A 17376-nucleotide genomic window follows, 5' to 3' on the forward strand; every position below is an offset into this window, starting at 1 on the left:
GAGTTCACCAAGTACACAAAGTAAAAAAGGAAAATTTGAATTTCTGAGATGACTCGCCAAAAACATGTGCAAAGTGACTATAAAACAGAACATGCTAATCCCATACCTACAAAGCTAATAAATAAGTAAATTAATAAATAGACCAAAACCACTAAAATCAACACATGCCCAGTTTTACTTTCTATGAAGCTGACTACTGACAAGATAAAGACAGCTGTGACTGATCAGGAAAGCCCTACTATGGGAGCAGGATTAGAGATGGGCCAGGGTGATGTGCCCATGAAGCTCAGGGAAGGATGTGGGCTGGGACTGATCACAGCTGTTGCAAAAAAGCTGGCGTGATCTCAAACACCAAGAGGACCTGAGGGTCGGTTTTGCTTTAGAAAAACAATAAAGAGCTGAAAGAATCAACTGGTGCTGTATTTGTCCCTGAGTTCAGTAAGAGTGTGAATGTCTCCCTGAGTTAGCTAAGCCAGCGTGGAGTACTTCTATACACAGCTCAGCCTCACTGTTATTGTGATTGAGCTGTGCCCTGCAATTGCTCTCCTCTGTCATGTGTGACTTGTGTCTGTATTGCTTTCAGTATGCTTTGCACCCACGCTGCTAAAACAGAAATCCCATGTACCATCAACTACCTTCAAATAAATAAATACATCTGATGTTAAACATTATACCGGGCAACAAGTCAATAACATGACCTTGACATAACCCCGACATGAGAAGCTGGAATAGCACAACTCTCCAGATGTATGAAGCACATCCAACAATAAAAAAATATTGTCAAATTAATTTAAGACACTTCAAAGAAAACTATTGGGAAGATTAATGGAAGATCTCCAGTTTAAAAAGTGTTTTAAAACATGTAGGCTCATACAGCCCAAAGAAAAGGCTGAGGAGACATAGCTCCAACAAAACACCATCAGAGATTGATGCTGCTTTTGTGAAGAATGGACACAGGTCAGTTCCATGGTCACCAGCCAGCAGTCACTCATAGCCAGCATGCACCTGCTGTAGGCAGCTGGGGAATGGACAGCATCCTCAGCTTTTTCCACAAAACACGACACTTTGCCATCTTTGACCCCAGAATCTGTGTCCTTTAGTCTCTTCCATTTTTTACATGGTGAAAGCAAGCATTCTGCAGGTGTTAACATTTCTGACCTTATGCTGACTGGTCATAGTGCTATCAAGGATTGGGCTCAATGACACAGATAATCCCTTACTACATCCTGTTTTCCTGTGGATGGAATAGCACTTTTTCTTTTTTTTGTTTGTTGGTTTGATTTTTTTGGGGGGGTTGTGGTTTGTTTTTGTTGTTGGTTTCTTTTGGTTTGGTTGGTTCTGGTTTTTGATTTTGTTTGGTTTTCAACCAGATGGAGAAGTATTTTTGTATTCTCTACATCATAGGGTTCTTCCAGCATTCAGATCTCTCACTAAGTGGAACAATTTTTAAAGCATCCAAGAAACATTAGTTCCTACCCTGTATTATGACTGGAACCAAGATTAAGTCTTCCCTCATTTTTCAGTTTTACCTACATACCTGCCTGAGCCTTTACAGAGAACAAAGAACTCCCTGGATCTTCAGTTACCAGCCCTTACCCTTCCAAGGGAGTCTGTTCTCTTGTGCAATTTGCATTTTTAGAAGAGGATGCTCTGCACACATTCTAGTTTACATTCTGGTGACAAGTCTGCATCCATTACAACAGCACTTCTATATTATGAAATTATGCAAAGGCAGATTCACAAAGCCCTGTAGGGGAACCCTAATGCCAGTGAAATCAGTAACAAACACCCCTCAGTTTACCTTTTGTTAAATTACATCCACAGGACATTTAAAAGTCATACCTACCTAAACTGTTACTGCTGCTAGTTGGCCAGGAAGCTACTCTATCCCTTAACTTTTTCTTTTTACAAGAATCATCCGATTTCACAGAAAGCTCCACTTCCTCCTTCTTGATTTCCTGTACCAGTTCCATGCGGCACTGACTAAAATCCTGGAACGAAATTTTTCCATTTTCATCTGCTCCCAGCTGGTGCATGATCTCTGCAACAGACGCCTCCATATTCAGCTGGCGGCACACCATCAGCAAGTCATTCCTAAAGATATTTTTAGAGGGAAAAATGGGGATGGGGGAAGATTGGAAAAGTGGGAATAGAGAAAACAAAAAAAACAACAACTTAGTTTCGAAGAAAAGGAATACTAGCCCTGTCTAATCTGGATACACATTAATGCACAGGCATTTAAAACCAATTAGCCAACTACTGAAGGAAACAAAATCGTGAAACAATTTCTCCAGCATCGGAATGATGCATATTTATCAAATGACAAATAAACACATTCTAAATAAAATGTGGGCAAACCAATTCAACCAGATCTGAAGCAACAGCTGCTCTACACTACCAAATCTTCTGGGTGTCCCATTCTCTCAGATTAGAATTTTTTTTTTTTTAAATTACCACTACTTTGCTACTCTCACATTTCACTGCTTCTTTCCTGCCATCCTTTTTTTAAACACTTTTTGAACTGGATTGCACAGCACTATCATACCAATTTACACAATAGCATGAGTGTGTTTCTATGTTATGGCTATTTTTAAACAGCATAAAAGCATATAGCTTATTTGTGTGTTGAACAAAATCTTTCAGTAGAAGGGAGGCAAAGGAAATGTGTATTATTACTATTATGTGAATTATTAGTAGATTTGATAGAATTATTATTATTTCATTACTAGTATCAGGGTATCATTCAGAAGGTTTCTGTAAAAACATGATACATTGAAATACACAAAGTTGTCACATGAAGAGCTTCAATGAAGTAATTTGTTGTCAGCATCAAGGCCCATTCTATTCTAGAGAAAGAAGTTGTACATTAGGCAGAGCTCTGTAGGTCTCTTCTATGCAGAAATTCCAGAGCTGCAGAAACAGAATTCTTGCCACAAAGTTGGATAATAATGATCATAGTAACAAAAGTAATAGTAATGATGACGAGAATGATGATAATAATGACAATAATAATAATGATGATAATAATAATAATAGTGATAACATGACCATCAAGTTTAAAAACAAACAAAACCCCAACAAAAATATCAGAAAGCAACCAAATCTCTACTTATGACAAGAAATAACTTTATTACAGAAGAATTAATCACACAGGCCAAACATAAGCTATTACTACTTGCAGCTCAGTTTTTGCTCAGAGTTTTGCTTTAGATTTGAATCTGAACAATTAATAAATAATCTCCATGGCTCAGTTCCCTGTTTTTAAAAATTAAAACAACACAAATACAATCTCACAAGGATGTTGCAAAGAAAAATAAGGATGAGAGCACATTCAAATTTTTACCTGGGGAGTGACAAATACAATTCAGCTACGTCTATGTCTGTTCTCTTGGAACAGGTCAGACATAGCCTCAGATTGAGGGACTCTGCAGAGGTGTGCTAATTTTGAAATGAGTACCAGGAGAAGCAGTGCAGGGTGATTTTGCCATGGGATTCCAGAACACAGGTCAGTTGCCCTGGCTCCAGAAGAATTAATCTGCTATACTGGAGCAGGAGGAGGTTGTGGCACTAGTAGCACACCTTACACGACCCTGCTCATGACAATTGTAAAGCTTCTATTTCACTACAGCCCACAGGGACATGTCCAAACCCAGTTCTGGTTCCCTACAATCTAAAGGTGTTACACAAATGCAAGCTGACTTATAAAGGAAATCTCTCAAAGATTGTTCCACTACATAACACCAAGGAGAAAACATGTATTTTCTTAAAACTCTTTAAAACTTCAGCTAGTAAAAAGGTATCATCATTTTGCCAGGAAACTTTTAACCCTTGCTAACACAACTTGTAGGCTAGGTGCAGAAACACCTTTGAAGAGGGAAGTAAAAATTATAAATGCAGCCAAGCTTCCTAGAGGCAAATAGAGTAAATAAACAAACAGTGTAGTAAAACCTGTTCCATGCAGTGGTGTCACGAGACACTTCTAGACCAATACTGTAGATAAACAGTAATCTATTTGAAGCATTAATTTTGAAATGACTAATCTAAAAAGGACTGACCACCAGAGCACTCAGAGGCAATAAGAAGTTGCTGATCTAAAAGATGTACTAAAATTACTCCAGATCACTTCTGTTCTTGGTAGGAGGCTGTTTAGTTTAGGTCCCTGGTGCAGCCACCAATCTGCAGAGCATCCTGGACCCACTGCTCCATTTGCTCTGACTCTCACAGTAAGTCAAGCCCCTCACTACTTAAACCATAGAATCACATCAGCTCTGCAGTTTCGACTTTTCTATGAGCAACTGCAGGCGAACAATCCTGGCAGCAATCCCAGAACTGCTCGTCTGCAGTCAGAAAAGCTCACAGAATGACACCTTTTGTTTGGAATAAAATTCTAACCGAGTTCTAGATGGGTAAAGAAATTATAAGGTAAGAGGCTCCAAGCATCACGAGGCAGGCTGCATTAAAATACTTATTTCTTAATCTGGATGAACAGAAGTAATGCACAATAAATCCAAAGCCATCTGAAATGCCAAGAAAGCAGAAACCACAGTGAGTGTGTATCACAGAAGCCTTCTATGACACTATAATCTCTGGCAAAAAAAACCATCTCGAGGTTAGCACCCAAGTACAGAGAGCACTTTGGAGGGTTATCAGACTAAAAGACAATGTTCACTGCTGTCTGAAAAACATTACTAAAAACAATGTCCTCACCTACAGGGAGAGCTGGATGGAGAATTTATGTAGTTTTGTGGTCCACCCAAGGCCTGATACATGTCTTGACTTTACAGAAGGGAAGAAAACTGTTCAAGAAGTTCACTAGCAGATGGAAATAGGTAGTAGGTAGACCAGGAAAGAGGACAAACACCCACAGCAGTTCCTCCTTAATTTGTTTTCTTGAAGAAATAATTTTCAGAACCAGCAACAACCACAAAAAAGAAATTTCTGTTGTCCAATGAATTTAGCCTTGGAAACAGATTTCATTACCTTTGTCATTATCTAAACAATTACATCTCCACAGACCTTTTCACACAGAAATACCTTAAGAGGTTATTTTTTGCTCTCCAATTTCCTCAATTATTACCAATTTTGATGGTTTAACAATACAGAAGCTATTACTTTATCAGGCACGGATCATCCTGATATGACTAAGTCAGAATTTCCATATTATCTTAAAAGATAATTTCCATATTATCTTTTAAAGGAAGTGGTAGGGCTAGACTGTAGTTACAACTTATGAAGGAATAAGAAGGACAGCTTCAGAATTGCTGGAATTTTCCACCTGCTGCAACCCGGATGTCCTTACAAAAGGGCCAAGAATGAAGAAACACAAGTTTCCTGCAACAATACATCTGCCTGAAAGTTATTCTCAGGAAAAAAGGCCTGAAGTTCCCATCTCAGCTTAATAAACTGCATCATGACCATCACCGCTATTCATACATGAAACAACTGATAAATTGATGTGTAAACAATTTTTATGCATATATTTGGAATACTGTCGGCATTGATAAACAAAATGCATTTTGTTTCAGGAGTATTTTCTTTGGGTTTACCTCCTAGCGCCGGACTATGTAGTAGTATTAATCAACCCTTTTTAAAATGAAAGTATAAGATACACAGTAACACCCATATTGTTCACTTTTAATGTAAAACTCCATTTCCTTATGGCTGTCCCAATTCTCCCTATTTTCTGTGTACCAAAAGCATTGTCAGCACCAGGCAATAGTTGTAAATGAGCCATTTCAGTGAAGCTGATGTGTTTGGCAAGGCATGAATGATATGAGGCAGGATGGGATGGAGAACAGGTATATCAGCTGGACACGCTTGTTAAAATGCTGAGCAGCAATACTGTTGATACTGGGATCTGAAAACTCACACTGAAGCTTCAGTTTTAACACCTCATTGTGATCAGGAAGGGAATTCATGCAGATGGATTTTTTTCATGCTACATGAACACTTGGGAAGACATAAGAGCATTGACTGACATTTGATAGTTTTATAGGACTTTTTTTCTATATTTGTGCCCATTTATGAAGGAATCAAAGCAAAGTGTAAACATAAAGTTGAAAGAAATGGGGGGAAAAGTTCACTAGACCAGACTGCAGTCCCACAAGGGGATATTTACTCTGTAACCACTGAGTTCTGTAGAATAGAAGTCCTTATGGCACTATATGGGATCTTGCACATTTGCCTGATTATAAGCACAAGAGACAAATGGTGTAACTCAGCAGACAAACTATTAAACAGAGGAAAACAGGCAAGTAAGACCTACCAGCACAGAAAACATACCAGACTCAAAAAAGTATCATCACTCATGGACAGGCGTCTAAGCTGCTTTTTAAGAATGCCACAACCCCCACGTGTGCTCTGTCCCAGCACTTCATTGCTCTCTTCTGCAAGTTTCCTTATTTCAATTTTCCCAGACACAATTCGGATTGTTCCTTCAAAAAGGAAGTTAACACCCTGTTTTCTGTCATTACAGTGAGTAAGAAAAACAGTCTTTACATATTTAAAGCCTGTAATCAGATGTTCCACCTTCTTTTGAGTAAAGAACCTCATTTTTTGTATCTCCAATCATCATAAGCTGGTCTTGTCTTTCTCTAAATGATCCACCAACTGAATGGATGACAGCACACAGGACTAGACACCAGCTTAAAGCATATACTGAAAAGAGACTAGAAGGTGAAACCAGAAGTTCTGTTCTGCAACAGAACAATTCTGTGAGTTCAAGTTTAGCTTGAGAACCACCATAAATCTCACAAAGTTTTACATCTAGCACAAATCCTGTATGTGCACCACCAAATGTGCTAATGTCTGCTTATTCCTACTTTATGTCACTTGATTTATTTTCAAGCAATAGCTTCATCTGTCAGCACCAATTGTGACTCTTACCCCACAGCATGTCTCCAATTTTCCTTAGCTGGATGTCATCTCAGATTTAATAAAGTTTACCCATTATCATGTCATCCTTATCATTAATCCTTAATAATGCTGATTTGATCCAGGCCATCCTTCTGATTTCAATTTGATATAGTATTTTATTTGTCAACCAAAGCACAGGTGTCTAATGAGCTCCAAGTATAGCTGAGAAAAAAAAACCGAACAAACTGAAGTCTCAGTCTAGTATCTGGGCTTGCCTACAAGTGTCATAAAACAACATCAAAAGCCTTAAAATAGACAAGACAAAGGGCATCTCTTGTTTCACTCCCACCACAAATGGGGGACACTAGTCCTAGATTAGATGAGTTCAACCTAACTTTTTCTTAACAAATCCACATTCAGCAAGTTGTCTGTTCACTGACCACCATCTCAACACATTTTAAAGAAAAGCAGCATATTTTATCTTTACCATTTTCTGTTCTTCTGTCTTTTAGAAGAGCTCAGGGAAAAAGAATGGAAATAATTCGGAGGTTGTCTTTAGGATTATTATATCAAAATCTCCAAGTACAACTAAGTAAAACAAATCCAAGCACCTTTCAACTTCTTTCTTCCCTCTCTGTCCAAGGTATTTGTTATCAGTCCTATTTGCAGGAACAATCTTACTACATGTATTACTTTCAATGTAGAAAGCAAATCAAAACAAAACAAAAATCTCACATGACTTAGCACCATCAGCAGTTCACTGACTCCCTCTCTTGGATACTCTCTGTTTTTTCTGTCAGTTTTTCAAAACTGTTTCTATATTGTGGAACAATTTTACACTTGAAATTCCCTGCTAGTTTCAATTTCTGCATATTCCAGCACCTGTTCACAACTAACTTGCAACTTGATCCAGATCCACAACACTGAGCACCATCAGGAAAAAGGTAAGATTAACAATCAGGCAGCCCCCAAACCCGGTATGCTTTATTCATAATTCAACCATCTGAACTTCTGCTTCCCAGCTCTGTCCTGCCTTGGCTGCCTCTTACGATACTATTGCAAGCATGCACCACCACCCCTTCCTCTGGGAAAGCAGGGGATGGTTCCCTCCCCACTTTCCCACCTCAGCATGTCTGTGTGTGTGTCTCTCCCCCACTTCACACTAGATATGGACAAGACAGCCAGCCTCTTTGGCTGGTAGGTACCTCTTCTGGAGGTACCTCTCAGAACAGAAATGTTATGTTACAGATGACACAACAAATACATATTCTACTCACTAGAAATAGCTTAAACTTTGTGCTCTGATCACCTACTCTGTACTGATAGCACAAACTGCATCTCTCAACCTGTGAGGGCAGGGCGTCCCCATTTTGGCTGAGGGTCTCATCTCTGGAGACGGAACTGTTGAAGGCAAACAAAGGTCCATCTGTCAAAGGAGAAGCAGAGTTTGTCAATAGAATCTCTGCCATTCTATGCCTTCTTTTATGCTTCTTTTATTTGGTTTCAAATATACTGCTCATACACAATTCAACCTACAGACTCTTCCACATGGTTAGGAACTATCAGGAACACAGTTTTCATTCAGAGATGGTCCGGTCTTTGCTACCTGGCTTACCCTTAAAAATTACATACGGGATTTAATCAAATCACCACTACATAAATATTGTTCTTTTCTATTAAATATAAAAAGTATTGCTTCAGAAAAACTTTTAGAAGAAATGACACATTGACTGTGTTGATTACAATTTATCATTATGGTGACATTAATTAACACAGGTCAATTAATGCAAAACTCACTGCACTAGGATGAATTCCACATATGTACTATTTATTCTAAAAGATGCATGTGAACATTCACAGTAAAAACACAGTGGATTTGAAAAACTATGTATCCACAGCGTAACTTTTCCTTCAAATGTCATCTGAAGCCCATCCTTTGGACAACTCTATTAGGCACAACACAAGCCTCGTTAATGCCTTTCATCTACCCCCTGAGATATCAGAGTCTCAATAAAATCTCTCTTGTCCTTTTACACTTCTGAAAATGAATTAACTTTTAGTGAGATCTCTTAGCTCAGATCATTTGGAGTGAAGCATGTTTAAAAATCAAGAGGACATCACCAGAGGGACCACAACTAACCCCCACTCTTGTTTCTCACCCCCCTCCACTGTCTTGTGCCAACATTAAAAGTCACACAGCCAGATAAAGTTACAACTATAAACTGGCCATGTTGCAAAGAAATATTTCTTACTGAACTAGTGTACAGCAAAGGCAATTCTTTGAACAAAATTAGTGCAGACAGTGAGAAACTTCAGGATCATGCACAGCAGATCATCATCTGGCAGAAGAGGCTGACTTAAAAAAATCATGAAACCCTCTGCTAGCTATTCACAATTCATTGTGTAAAGAGTGCAGGTGCACAGATTAGGGGTATATATTTGCAAGAAAGGCCAGGTGGCCAAGTATTTTGCGAGGTTCCTTATTCCCAATCAAAACATGTATGACCGGCTGCTTCAATCCATGTAAAATAATCTCTAGCCTACTCCAGCAAACAGAGACAGAGAATTTTAAAATAATCTTAGAATCCATCCACAACTACCAGCAAAGTACTTCCATGTGGCACCCTCAAACAATAAATACAAATAAATACAAGGAGTTAAAAGGAAGAACTCTTCTCTCATTCAAGTGCCTCCCAACTCAGTCAACCCATCCATGAATTTCAAACAATAGGTTTTGGCAAATTAATTCTAAAAACATACAGAAAGTTGCTCCCTAAGATCACAAGCTAATGACAATGATTAAGGAGAGCGCCAACTGCCTTGTCTGCTGTGGAAAGAAGATGCAATCACGCATGAGCTAAACAAAACCAAGTATTTACCATCCCAGTCATACTGGTAGAACAGCCACCAATGGCTCCTATGCTGTAAACCCAGGGCCGTGGAGTTGCTAGAAAGACCAAGCACCAAAGCATCTTACGAGGGCCTGAGCTCCCTATCACCCTTGGGAAAAAAATAACAGAGTATATTTGTGAAGTTGATCTTTCAGAATTGCCACCAAGAAACCCAAGAAAACACAAGGCAAAAAAATCCCAGTTTAACAATTACTCTTTTTTTTGTCACAAAACGGAAATTACTGACTTTAAAGAGTGATTAACTTCTCTTACAGTAATAACCCAATTAACATGGTACTTGCAACAATGTCAACCAAAAAAAGAAATAAAAATCAATAACAAAATTAATAAATATAACAAATAACTTCACTGCTTAGAAACTAGCTGGATAGTAACTCTCAAAGGGATCAAAAAATTTGACATTTGTATTTTCAAGTGAATTACTGTTTGGTCAGTATTTCCACAGTACAATCTATCTGGACAACAAGGTCCTAAGAAAGAAAATACAGTAATACAAGCCTGAGATAAATACTTTAGTCCCTTTTACCAGGCTAATAGTATCAATGGGGAAAGATAAAAGCAGTATATAAAACACACCAAGTAACTTCACTAACTTTGAAACGTTAACAGCTCCAGCTAAAACACCCTTCAGGAGTTTGATGTTTACATAAGAACTGGAGTGCTAACCAATTAAAAAATATAATCTGTTCAGACAATTCAAGTTTGAATACATTCCTTTGACTTTGTACCAGTTGTAAGAAATACAGACTTTGAAATACATAATCCCTTAATGAATGTTGATTCTTGGTGTATTTTCTAGCCACAATTATTTAACAAAGGGGATACCTTTTTCTTCATCCTAAACTAAGTATGTCTCTATGGCTTCTCATACACATCCACCGTTCAGGCTTTTCCCTGTAACGTATTCCTTTTTTGGTTATGATGCTCCGAGAGGACCCCTGGAACACAAAGGTGGACTAAAAACCCCACAAAATTCTATACAGCTGTGTAATCACTGACTAAGGCAAGCCCCAGGAGAAACAGAAAAAACAGACTACAATCATGTGAGAAACAGCAGAGCGCTTCCAGTCACTGTTTTACTCAGGATACAGTAAGTATTGTGTTGTATCCATATAAAAGCAATCCTTCAGTTACGTGGATCACAAACCCTGTGACAGCCTCCTAATGGAGATGGATGAAGACTAAAACTAAGCCTAAAAACAGAATCTGGGAGCTGAAACTGTTTTCAAGACAAACTAAAGCAACAGTGCAAGAACAAAGTACGTTTTACTGAGGTTTGGGGGGATGGCTTGGGAGTTTTGGAGATTTGGGATTTCCCCCCCCTGGAATTTCTAAAACGGAGCTGGTTTAAAGAAAACACAGAGCAAATAATCCAGACCACAAGTGAGAATAAAATCCTGCATAGAGGCCTTAAATTTTTAGCTTCATGGTAAGAACAGCCCAGCTATATGAAGAGCCAGACTGAAGGCAAGGACTAAGCAAAGCTTTGTCCCAATCTTGCTGACATTTTGCAGACTGCTTCTAAATGATGTCTCCTTGTTAGACAGCTGATTGAGGTCGGACTTAGGACTGTACAGTACTGGGATCAAGCTTCTTTTGAAATTTGAAATCCCAGTAGCTGCAAAACTAGCAGAATAAATATTATTTCTCTCACAAGACTTCAAAGGCAGTTTTTAATTTCCACCTGTTCTGTCAGAGTTGACTTTTTAGAAACCTCTTGCTTGTAGGATAAATAGCTTTATCACTGCCTAGCCTGCTGACATTTGAGCACTCACAACACCTTGTTCCTGATACTGCTTTCAACCAGCACAGAATACTCTGCAGAGAGTAGATCCAGAATATTAACTCATGCCCGAAGTAAGTTTTCAGAGATCCTAACTGAACATGTTCGCATGACTTCATAAATGGCCATCTTATTGATTAAATAGTGTTTTACCAACAGTGGTAACTTGACTGGCCACAGACAACCCACACTGATTTTGCTGCATTTTATCTGTCCTTAAATACCTTTTTAAATGTTAAGCACGGAAGTTAAAGCACATTAGCAAAATCAAACATTTGAAAAAAAAGTTAAATGAAGTGGAAACGTCTGCTGTGGAGGATAACAGAGATCATAGAAGAATAAATCTACTCCCTTAAAAAGACAATGAATAGATTAATACTTTGTCTTCTTGAAAATACTGGGTTTTCTCCTCTAACAGCACCAACAGCAGCCACTAGATGCAGAACCAGATGCAGAAACACTGAAGGGGGGATGGGGGAGGGGTGCCAAAATACACTCAGCAAGAAAGCTGTGAATGTCCTACTACTGTGACAACCCATTAAAAAGGGAAGGACCCGCCCGTACTTGCAAAGGTTTTGAGCTCCCAAAGCCATGTACCACTGAAACCACTCAGGTAACAAATCAAATCCAACCAGTTCCTTTTAACTGTTTCGTGCAGGGCTAGAGAAGGCACATTCTGCGTGGCCTTTTAACAGGCTGTATAAGCTCATTACAAAGTTAGTAGGTTTACTGGGTTTTTAACATCTTACTATGTATAGTGGTACTCTACTTTTCCAAGACTTTCTGTAAGATATTGATCAGTGTAAAAAAAATTGTGTACACAGACAACACAGTTCTCAAACAAACTCTACAAACAAAACTTAATTCCATTATTGTTAATATAATGACAAAGTTCTAACTGAACTAAACACTAGCTTTACCTTTTTTCTTCACAATCCTAAAATATTTATCCATGCTTAAAAGTTAAAATTGGAAAGCTAGCATATTTGTACCTTAATAATAAAATTAATTTTTTATTCGCCCATTATTTCCACAGCTCATACCTTCATTTTTTTAAAGCAAAGTATTTCCTGCAGATTTAAAGTTACGTTTATATTTTGCAGTGTTACAACAGAGTAATCCAAACCCCATTTAGTGACTTCTGCAGTGAAGATGAAATTCATTGTGTGCTAAATGGAATTTCAATACAATTCACATATAATAAAGCTACAAGGCAATTAAGTTTCTGAAGAAGACATTAATCTAGACTGTCACCCATAAAAACCCAGCATTCAAGGCTAAATATGCAAACAGCATCAAAAAGAAAAAAAAAGAAAAAAAGCACACGTGTACTGGACAAATCACCAGCCCTCTGAAACTGAAAATGTTTATAACTGTAACATCAGATTCTGAAACTTTTCAAAGCAAACAGAATAAAACAAAGGAAAGCAATTACTGTTTTTTCAGTTAACAGTTTTTTGTTAATAACAACACAATCCAGCTACAGCTGCAAAACTAAAGTTCTGCTGTAAACAGTGTTTAAGGCTGCCTTCTGCTCTCAGCAATGCTCATCCAGCTGATCTCAAGCATTCAGAATCCAGCCTTAACTGCGGACTGCTTTGCAACTGAGTTGCAAAGCGCGGGGGGGGGGACAACTTTTTGGTTGGTTAGTTGGTTAGTTCGTTTTTGCGAAATTGGAAATTGCCTCGTGTTGCAGAAGTATGAGAAGAATGCCAAACATTTGCAAGATGTTCAAACAATTAAGTAACAAACATTAACTCCAAAAGAATCAAAAGCCATTTCAGTACAAGCCAACAAGTTAAAACTCAGTTGTTTCCTTACTACTTTTCTCTAGCTGGATGCTGCAAAATTTCAATATGCATATGTCAATGCAATGCTCAGAGTCACTGGTTTAGCATTTCATATCCCACAGCTCAGTGTCTACTGGATTATAACCATCAATGGCGCATCCTTAATTATGCTTTATTGCTTTGATATCATCCTATTTAGAGACTGGAATTTAATCAATATCTCAGGTGAGAGCCTGAAAATTAATCAGTATCCCAGGACGTGCTCCTCCTCTCCATCTGTGCCTGTACTTCCCTGCTACTATTTAAAGAGGTTTATTAGAGTTTGATGCATGACAAAGCATTTCCACAGCTGAGACACCACGTTATTTCATTAGGAATGCAAACATCTCTTTTCCCCCCATGCAATATGAACTAAATAAACACACACACACACAAAATGCCTGCCTTTGCTGCAAGTATAAAGATCTTCTTTTCCTTAACAGCTCTGGAGCTGGAAAAAAAAGAAACCTTATAAACAAACTGCTGCATGTGCTAGGCAAAGAAATAACTGACCAAGCTTCCGGCCTGCAAATAGAAGGGATACTAATTTTTAAATATAAAATTTATACTCAGTAGCACTCGCAAAGCAGCAAATTTCAGCCCCATTGCATTCAAAATAAGCTAGTGTTTAAAAAGAAGCTCATCCAAGTGATAGATTATAGATCATAGTCAAGTCTAGTTCTAATACACAAAGAAGGAGATGATTTTAAAGTGCTAGCTTCTGTGTTTTCAGCTCTTTATAAAGATGCCTGGGCATTTATTGCCATGTTTAACCTGTTGTGAAAGATATCATGACGTGCAGAAGTCAGCCTCCAATCACCACTGGGGCTGCAAGAAATGCAAAAAAATTGTTGGCCACAAGAATGAGCAAAGAGAAGTCCAAAGAAGCAGGGCAAAGAAGAGCAGGAAAACCAAGCAACTGGCTCATATGAAACAAACAAAAAGAAAAAAAAAACCTAGAAAGAAACAAACACAGAAGCCTGACAAACAGTATGCAGAATATGGCAAGATGAAATTTAGTGTAAAAGCAGCCGTAACTTTTTTGCCTTTAATTTATTACATTTAAAAGGATGCAATAGCCTAAACACTAGGGCTCTACACAACAACAAATGCCCATGTGCTATACTTTCAACAGGGACACTGTGAGTCCATGAACCTGACAGAGTTGTCTATAATACTATGGTGGTACATACTATAAAGACATCAAAATGCAACTGGACACATCTCCTCCTGCATAAGTCACTGCTATAAAACAGTGTATAAGCAAAATTGAGTAACTACAAAAAGCAAGAAAGACATTCCATTTATACAACTCATCACCCAGGCTACCTAATGACGTAAAGTCACATCAAAGATAATTTCTTAAATATTCCTTCACTACTTTGTCACACACACAGAGATGTAAAGGAAGACAGTACTTTGTAACACCATGTTCTCTGATGAAGGCCACACCAGCTCTGCCTTGAATGCACAACTCCCTTCCGAAGCAAGGTATTAGCAACCTTCAACAATGAACCCACCATCTCCTCAAGGATTTTCAACCACCACCCAGGCCCTCGGCTTTACAGCCGAGAAATCAGACATCATGAAATCCAATGTCTCTACTCAGACCCATCCTGGCGTTTTCAACACTGTAGTTCGAGCAACACTCTGAAATGCCTACTCTGAAGAACAAAATACAAATCTGGGTCAAAACTTAGCGAATGTGGATTAGTCGATCAGAAATTAGTAGTTTGTGTCATGGTAACATCTCTGCATGGTCTGTATGAAACACTAAAACATTTAACATTCCCCCAGTAAGGTCTTTAAAGTATAAATACACTGAGTTCACATTGCAGAAAAACACGACAGTATAGAAAAGCAAGTGTGCTCTGAAGAGACAGCGCACAATTTTTGTGAACATTTCAAGTTTTCAGACATCAGAATAAATTCCATGAAGACCATAAACAAACGGAAAGAAAAGTAGTCTTAGCACACTGGTCTGAAAGTACACATTTTCAAAGTTTATATTTCAAAACCACAACTGTCAAAATAATCATTAGACTGAGGAGGAGAAAAAGAGTGTTCAGGGAGTTGTTTAAATAAGAAATATCACGACCCTTGAACTTTATTTTTAAAGTGACTGCCAGTTGTTACAGATTTTCAACAACTTTCTGGCTCCAAAGAGATGGTAGTGGGGATTCAAGTTTACTTAGCCTTTCTTTGGGGTCATATTCTTAGGTTACAGGTTAAATGGCAGACTTAAGAAATTCCCTCACCGTCCCAGTTCTCTAGAGGCATGTATTAATTGCAGACAATAGCATAAGCTTCATTTTGAAAACGCAAGTTTCCACGACCTCGGGCAAATCCCGCCTTTTGAAGTTCAGTATTTTTTAAATTATGGCGTGAGAACTCAGAAATACCATTGCCACAAAACCAACTCCTGACCAAAACACACTACCAGTGCTTCCAGACACAAAAACATTCCACTACGGCTTATTTCCAAGTACCTACTGCAAATGCACAAGCTCAGCCTTCCCCACCACAACCCATCAGCCTGCGTGACACTCCTCAAACCCTCTGAGGACCAGCAGGGGAATTTAAATCAAACTGTGTAACAAGAGTATTGATTAAACCGTACTGACAAAACAAAATCATAGGATCCGGGAGAACAATATGAGTTTTCTCCTAGACTACCCACCACGAGCTTTTTGCGTGTTTACTTGCAAAAACCACCTGCCCAGGGCACGAGGTGATAAAATCCAGGATCAGAGGCATCACCTTTCAGCCCAGGCGGACGTGGAAGTGCTGCGGGCAGCGTTCGCCCGCTGTTCCGGGAAGCTCTCGGTGCCGAGGCCCCGCTGGAGCCCCTGTCTCCGGTGCGGCGGCAGCGGGGCGGGAGCCGCGGAGCTCCCACCGCTGCTCCAACTCGCCCACAAGTTGAGCGCCAGGGAACCCGGGGCGAGGGGAAGGACGGGACGGCTCTGTATCAACAAAGAGCCGCCTCCCGCTGTCGCTACCTGCTGATGAAGCCATCCCCATCGCCGTCGCAGGTCTGGAAAAGGCGCCTCATCCTCTCCTCCTCGCCCGTACTGGAGGTATCGGTGCTGCTGCTGCCGGCGCTGTTCACCTCCGCCACAGCTGCTGCCGCCATCATGCGCCCCACTCCGGAGGAGGAGGAGGTGGGTAAGGAGGAGGAGGAGGAGGAGGCGAGGCTGCCTCGGGCGCCCGGGATTCCCAGTCCCGCCGTGCCTGCAAAGTACGAGCGGCAGCACAAAGCCCGGGCGGGGGCCCTGCCGGCCCTGCACCCACCGCCCGCGGAAGGACAGCCGGGGCCGGGACCCCGCTGGGGCTCGGAGCGGGGACAGGGCGGCTGAGGCTCAGGGCTCAGAGCTCCCGCTGACGCACGGCATCGTCCGGCGCCGGGATCACGGTGGGTCCCACGGGGAGCGAGCGACCCGAGGCTGGCTGCCCGCTCTGCCAGGGCCGCCGAGTGCGGAGCGACCCGAACCCGCCGCGGGGGCCGCTTGTTCTCCTTGGGCTGGGCACGGCTCCTGCTCCGGGGGTGCTGCTTTGGCTGCGGCTTTGGCCGGTCTGTGGAAGCAAAAAAACCCCGGCGTTTTCTGTAGCCCTGCACTCCAGGCTGTTTGATGGGGTCCTGGTCAGGTAAAAGCATTCTGAGGTGAAGAGCAACAGCCCCTCTTGACTCATCCAGTTCCTTTCCACTGAAGTCAACAATTCGTTTTCCTGTTCCTGAACATTTTGTGGCCTATACCCTTCCCTGTCTGTTGGTCTCCTTTTCATTTAAAGAAAAGTAGTTTTCTTTGCAGTCATCATGTGGCCAGATGAAAAAACCAAAATGGTGCCTTTAGTGTCTTTGCCACCCTTCTCAATATCTAATTAAATTTTATTCAGTGCTTTTAATTCGTATTCCTGTGAAAAGAAGTGATACAGCACCAGCACCAATCTGCTTTATCTCTAACTGGAAACGGCTATTCTGAAACAGTCTAGAACAGCA

General features: G+C 40.1%; 1 protein-coding gene across 4 annotated transcripts in view; it reads right to left on the minus strand.

Annotated features, from left to right (window-relative positions):
• The window catches only part of MCC (MCC regulator of WNT signaling pathway), a 182220-nt gene extending 165236 nt beyond the window's left edge, over positions 1-16984 (minus strand). Inside the window, exons 1-2 of one of the 4 annotated variants that reach the window (XM_030968537.1) lie at positions 16379-16984; positions 1847-2094 (exon numbers count right to left, since the gene is read on the minus strand). In XM_030968537.1, coding sequence (XP_030824397.1) covers positions 1847-2094; positions 16379-16515 — 385 coding nt within the window. In that variant the 5' untranslated portion in view covers positions 16516-16984. Of the gene's footprint in view, positions 1-1846; positions 2095-16139 lie in introns of all 4 variants that reach the window. The other 3 variants (XM_030968540.1, XM_030968538.1, XM_030968541.1) reach the window with 3 other exon arrangements.
• Between the last annotated feature and the right edge of the window lie 392 nt (positions 16985-17376).

Source organism: Camarhynchus parvulus, chromosome Z (genome assembly GCF_901933205.1).
Source record: "Camarhynchus parvulus chromosome Z, STF_HiC, whole genome shotgun sequence".
Classification (NCBI taxonomy): Eukaryota; Metazoa; Chordata; class Aves; order Passeriformes; family Thraupidae; genus Camarhynchus; species Camarhynchus parvulus.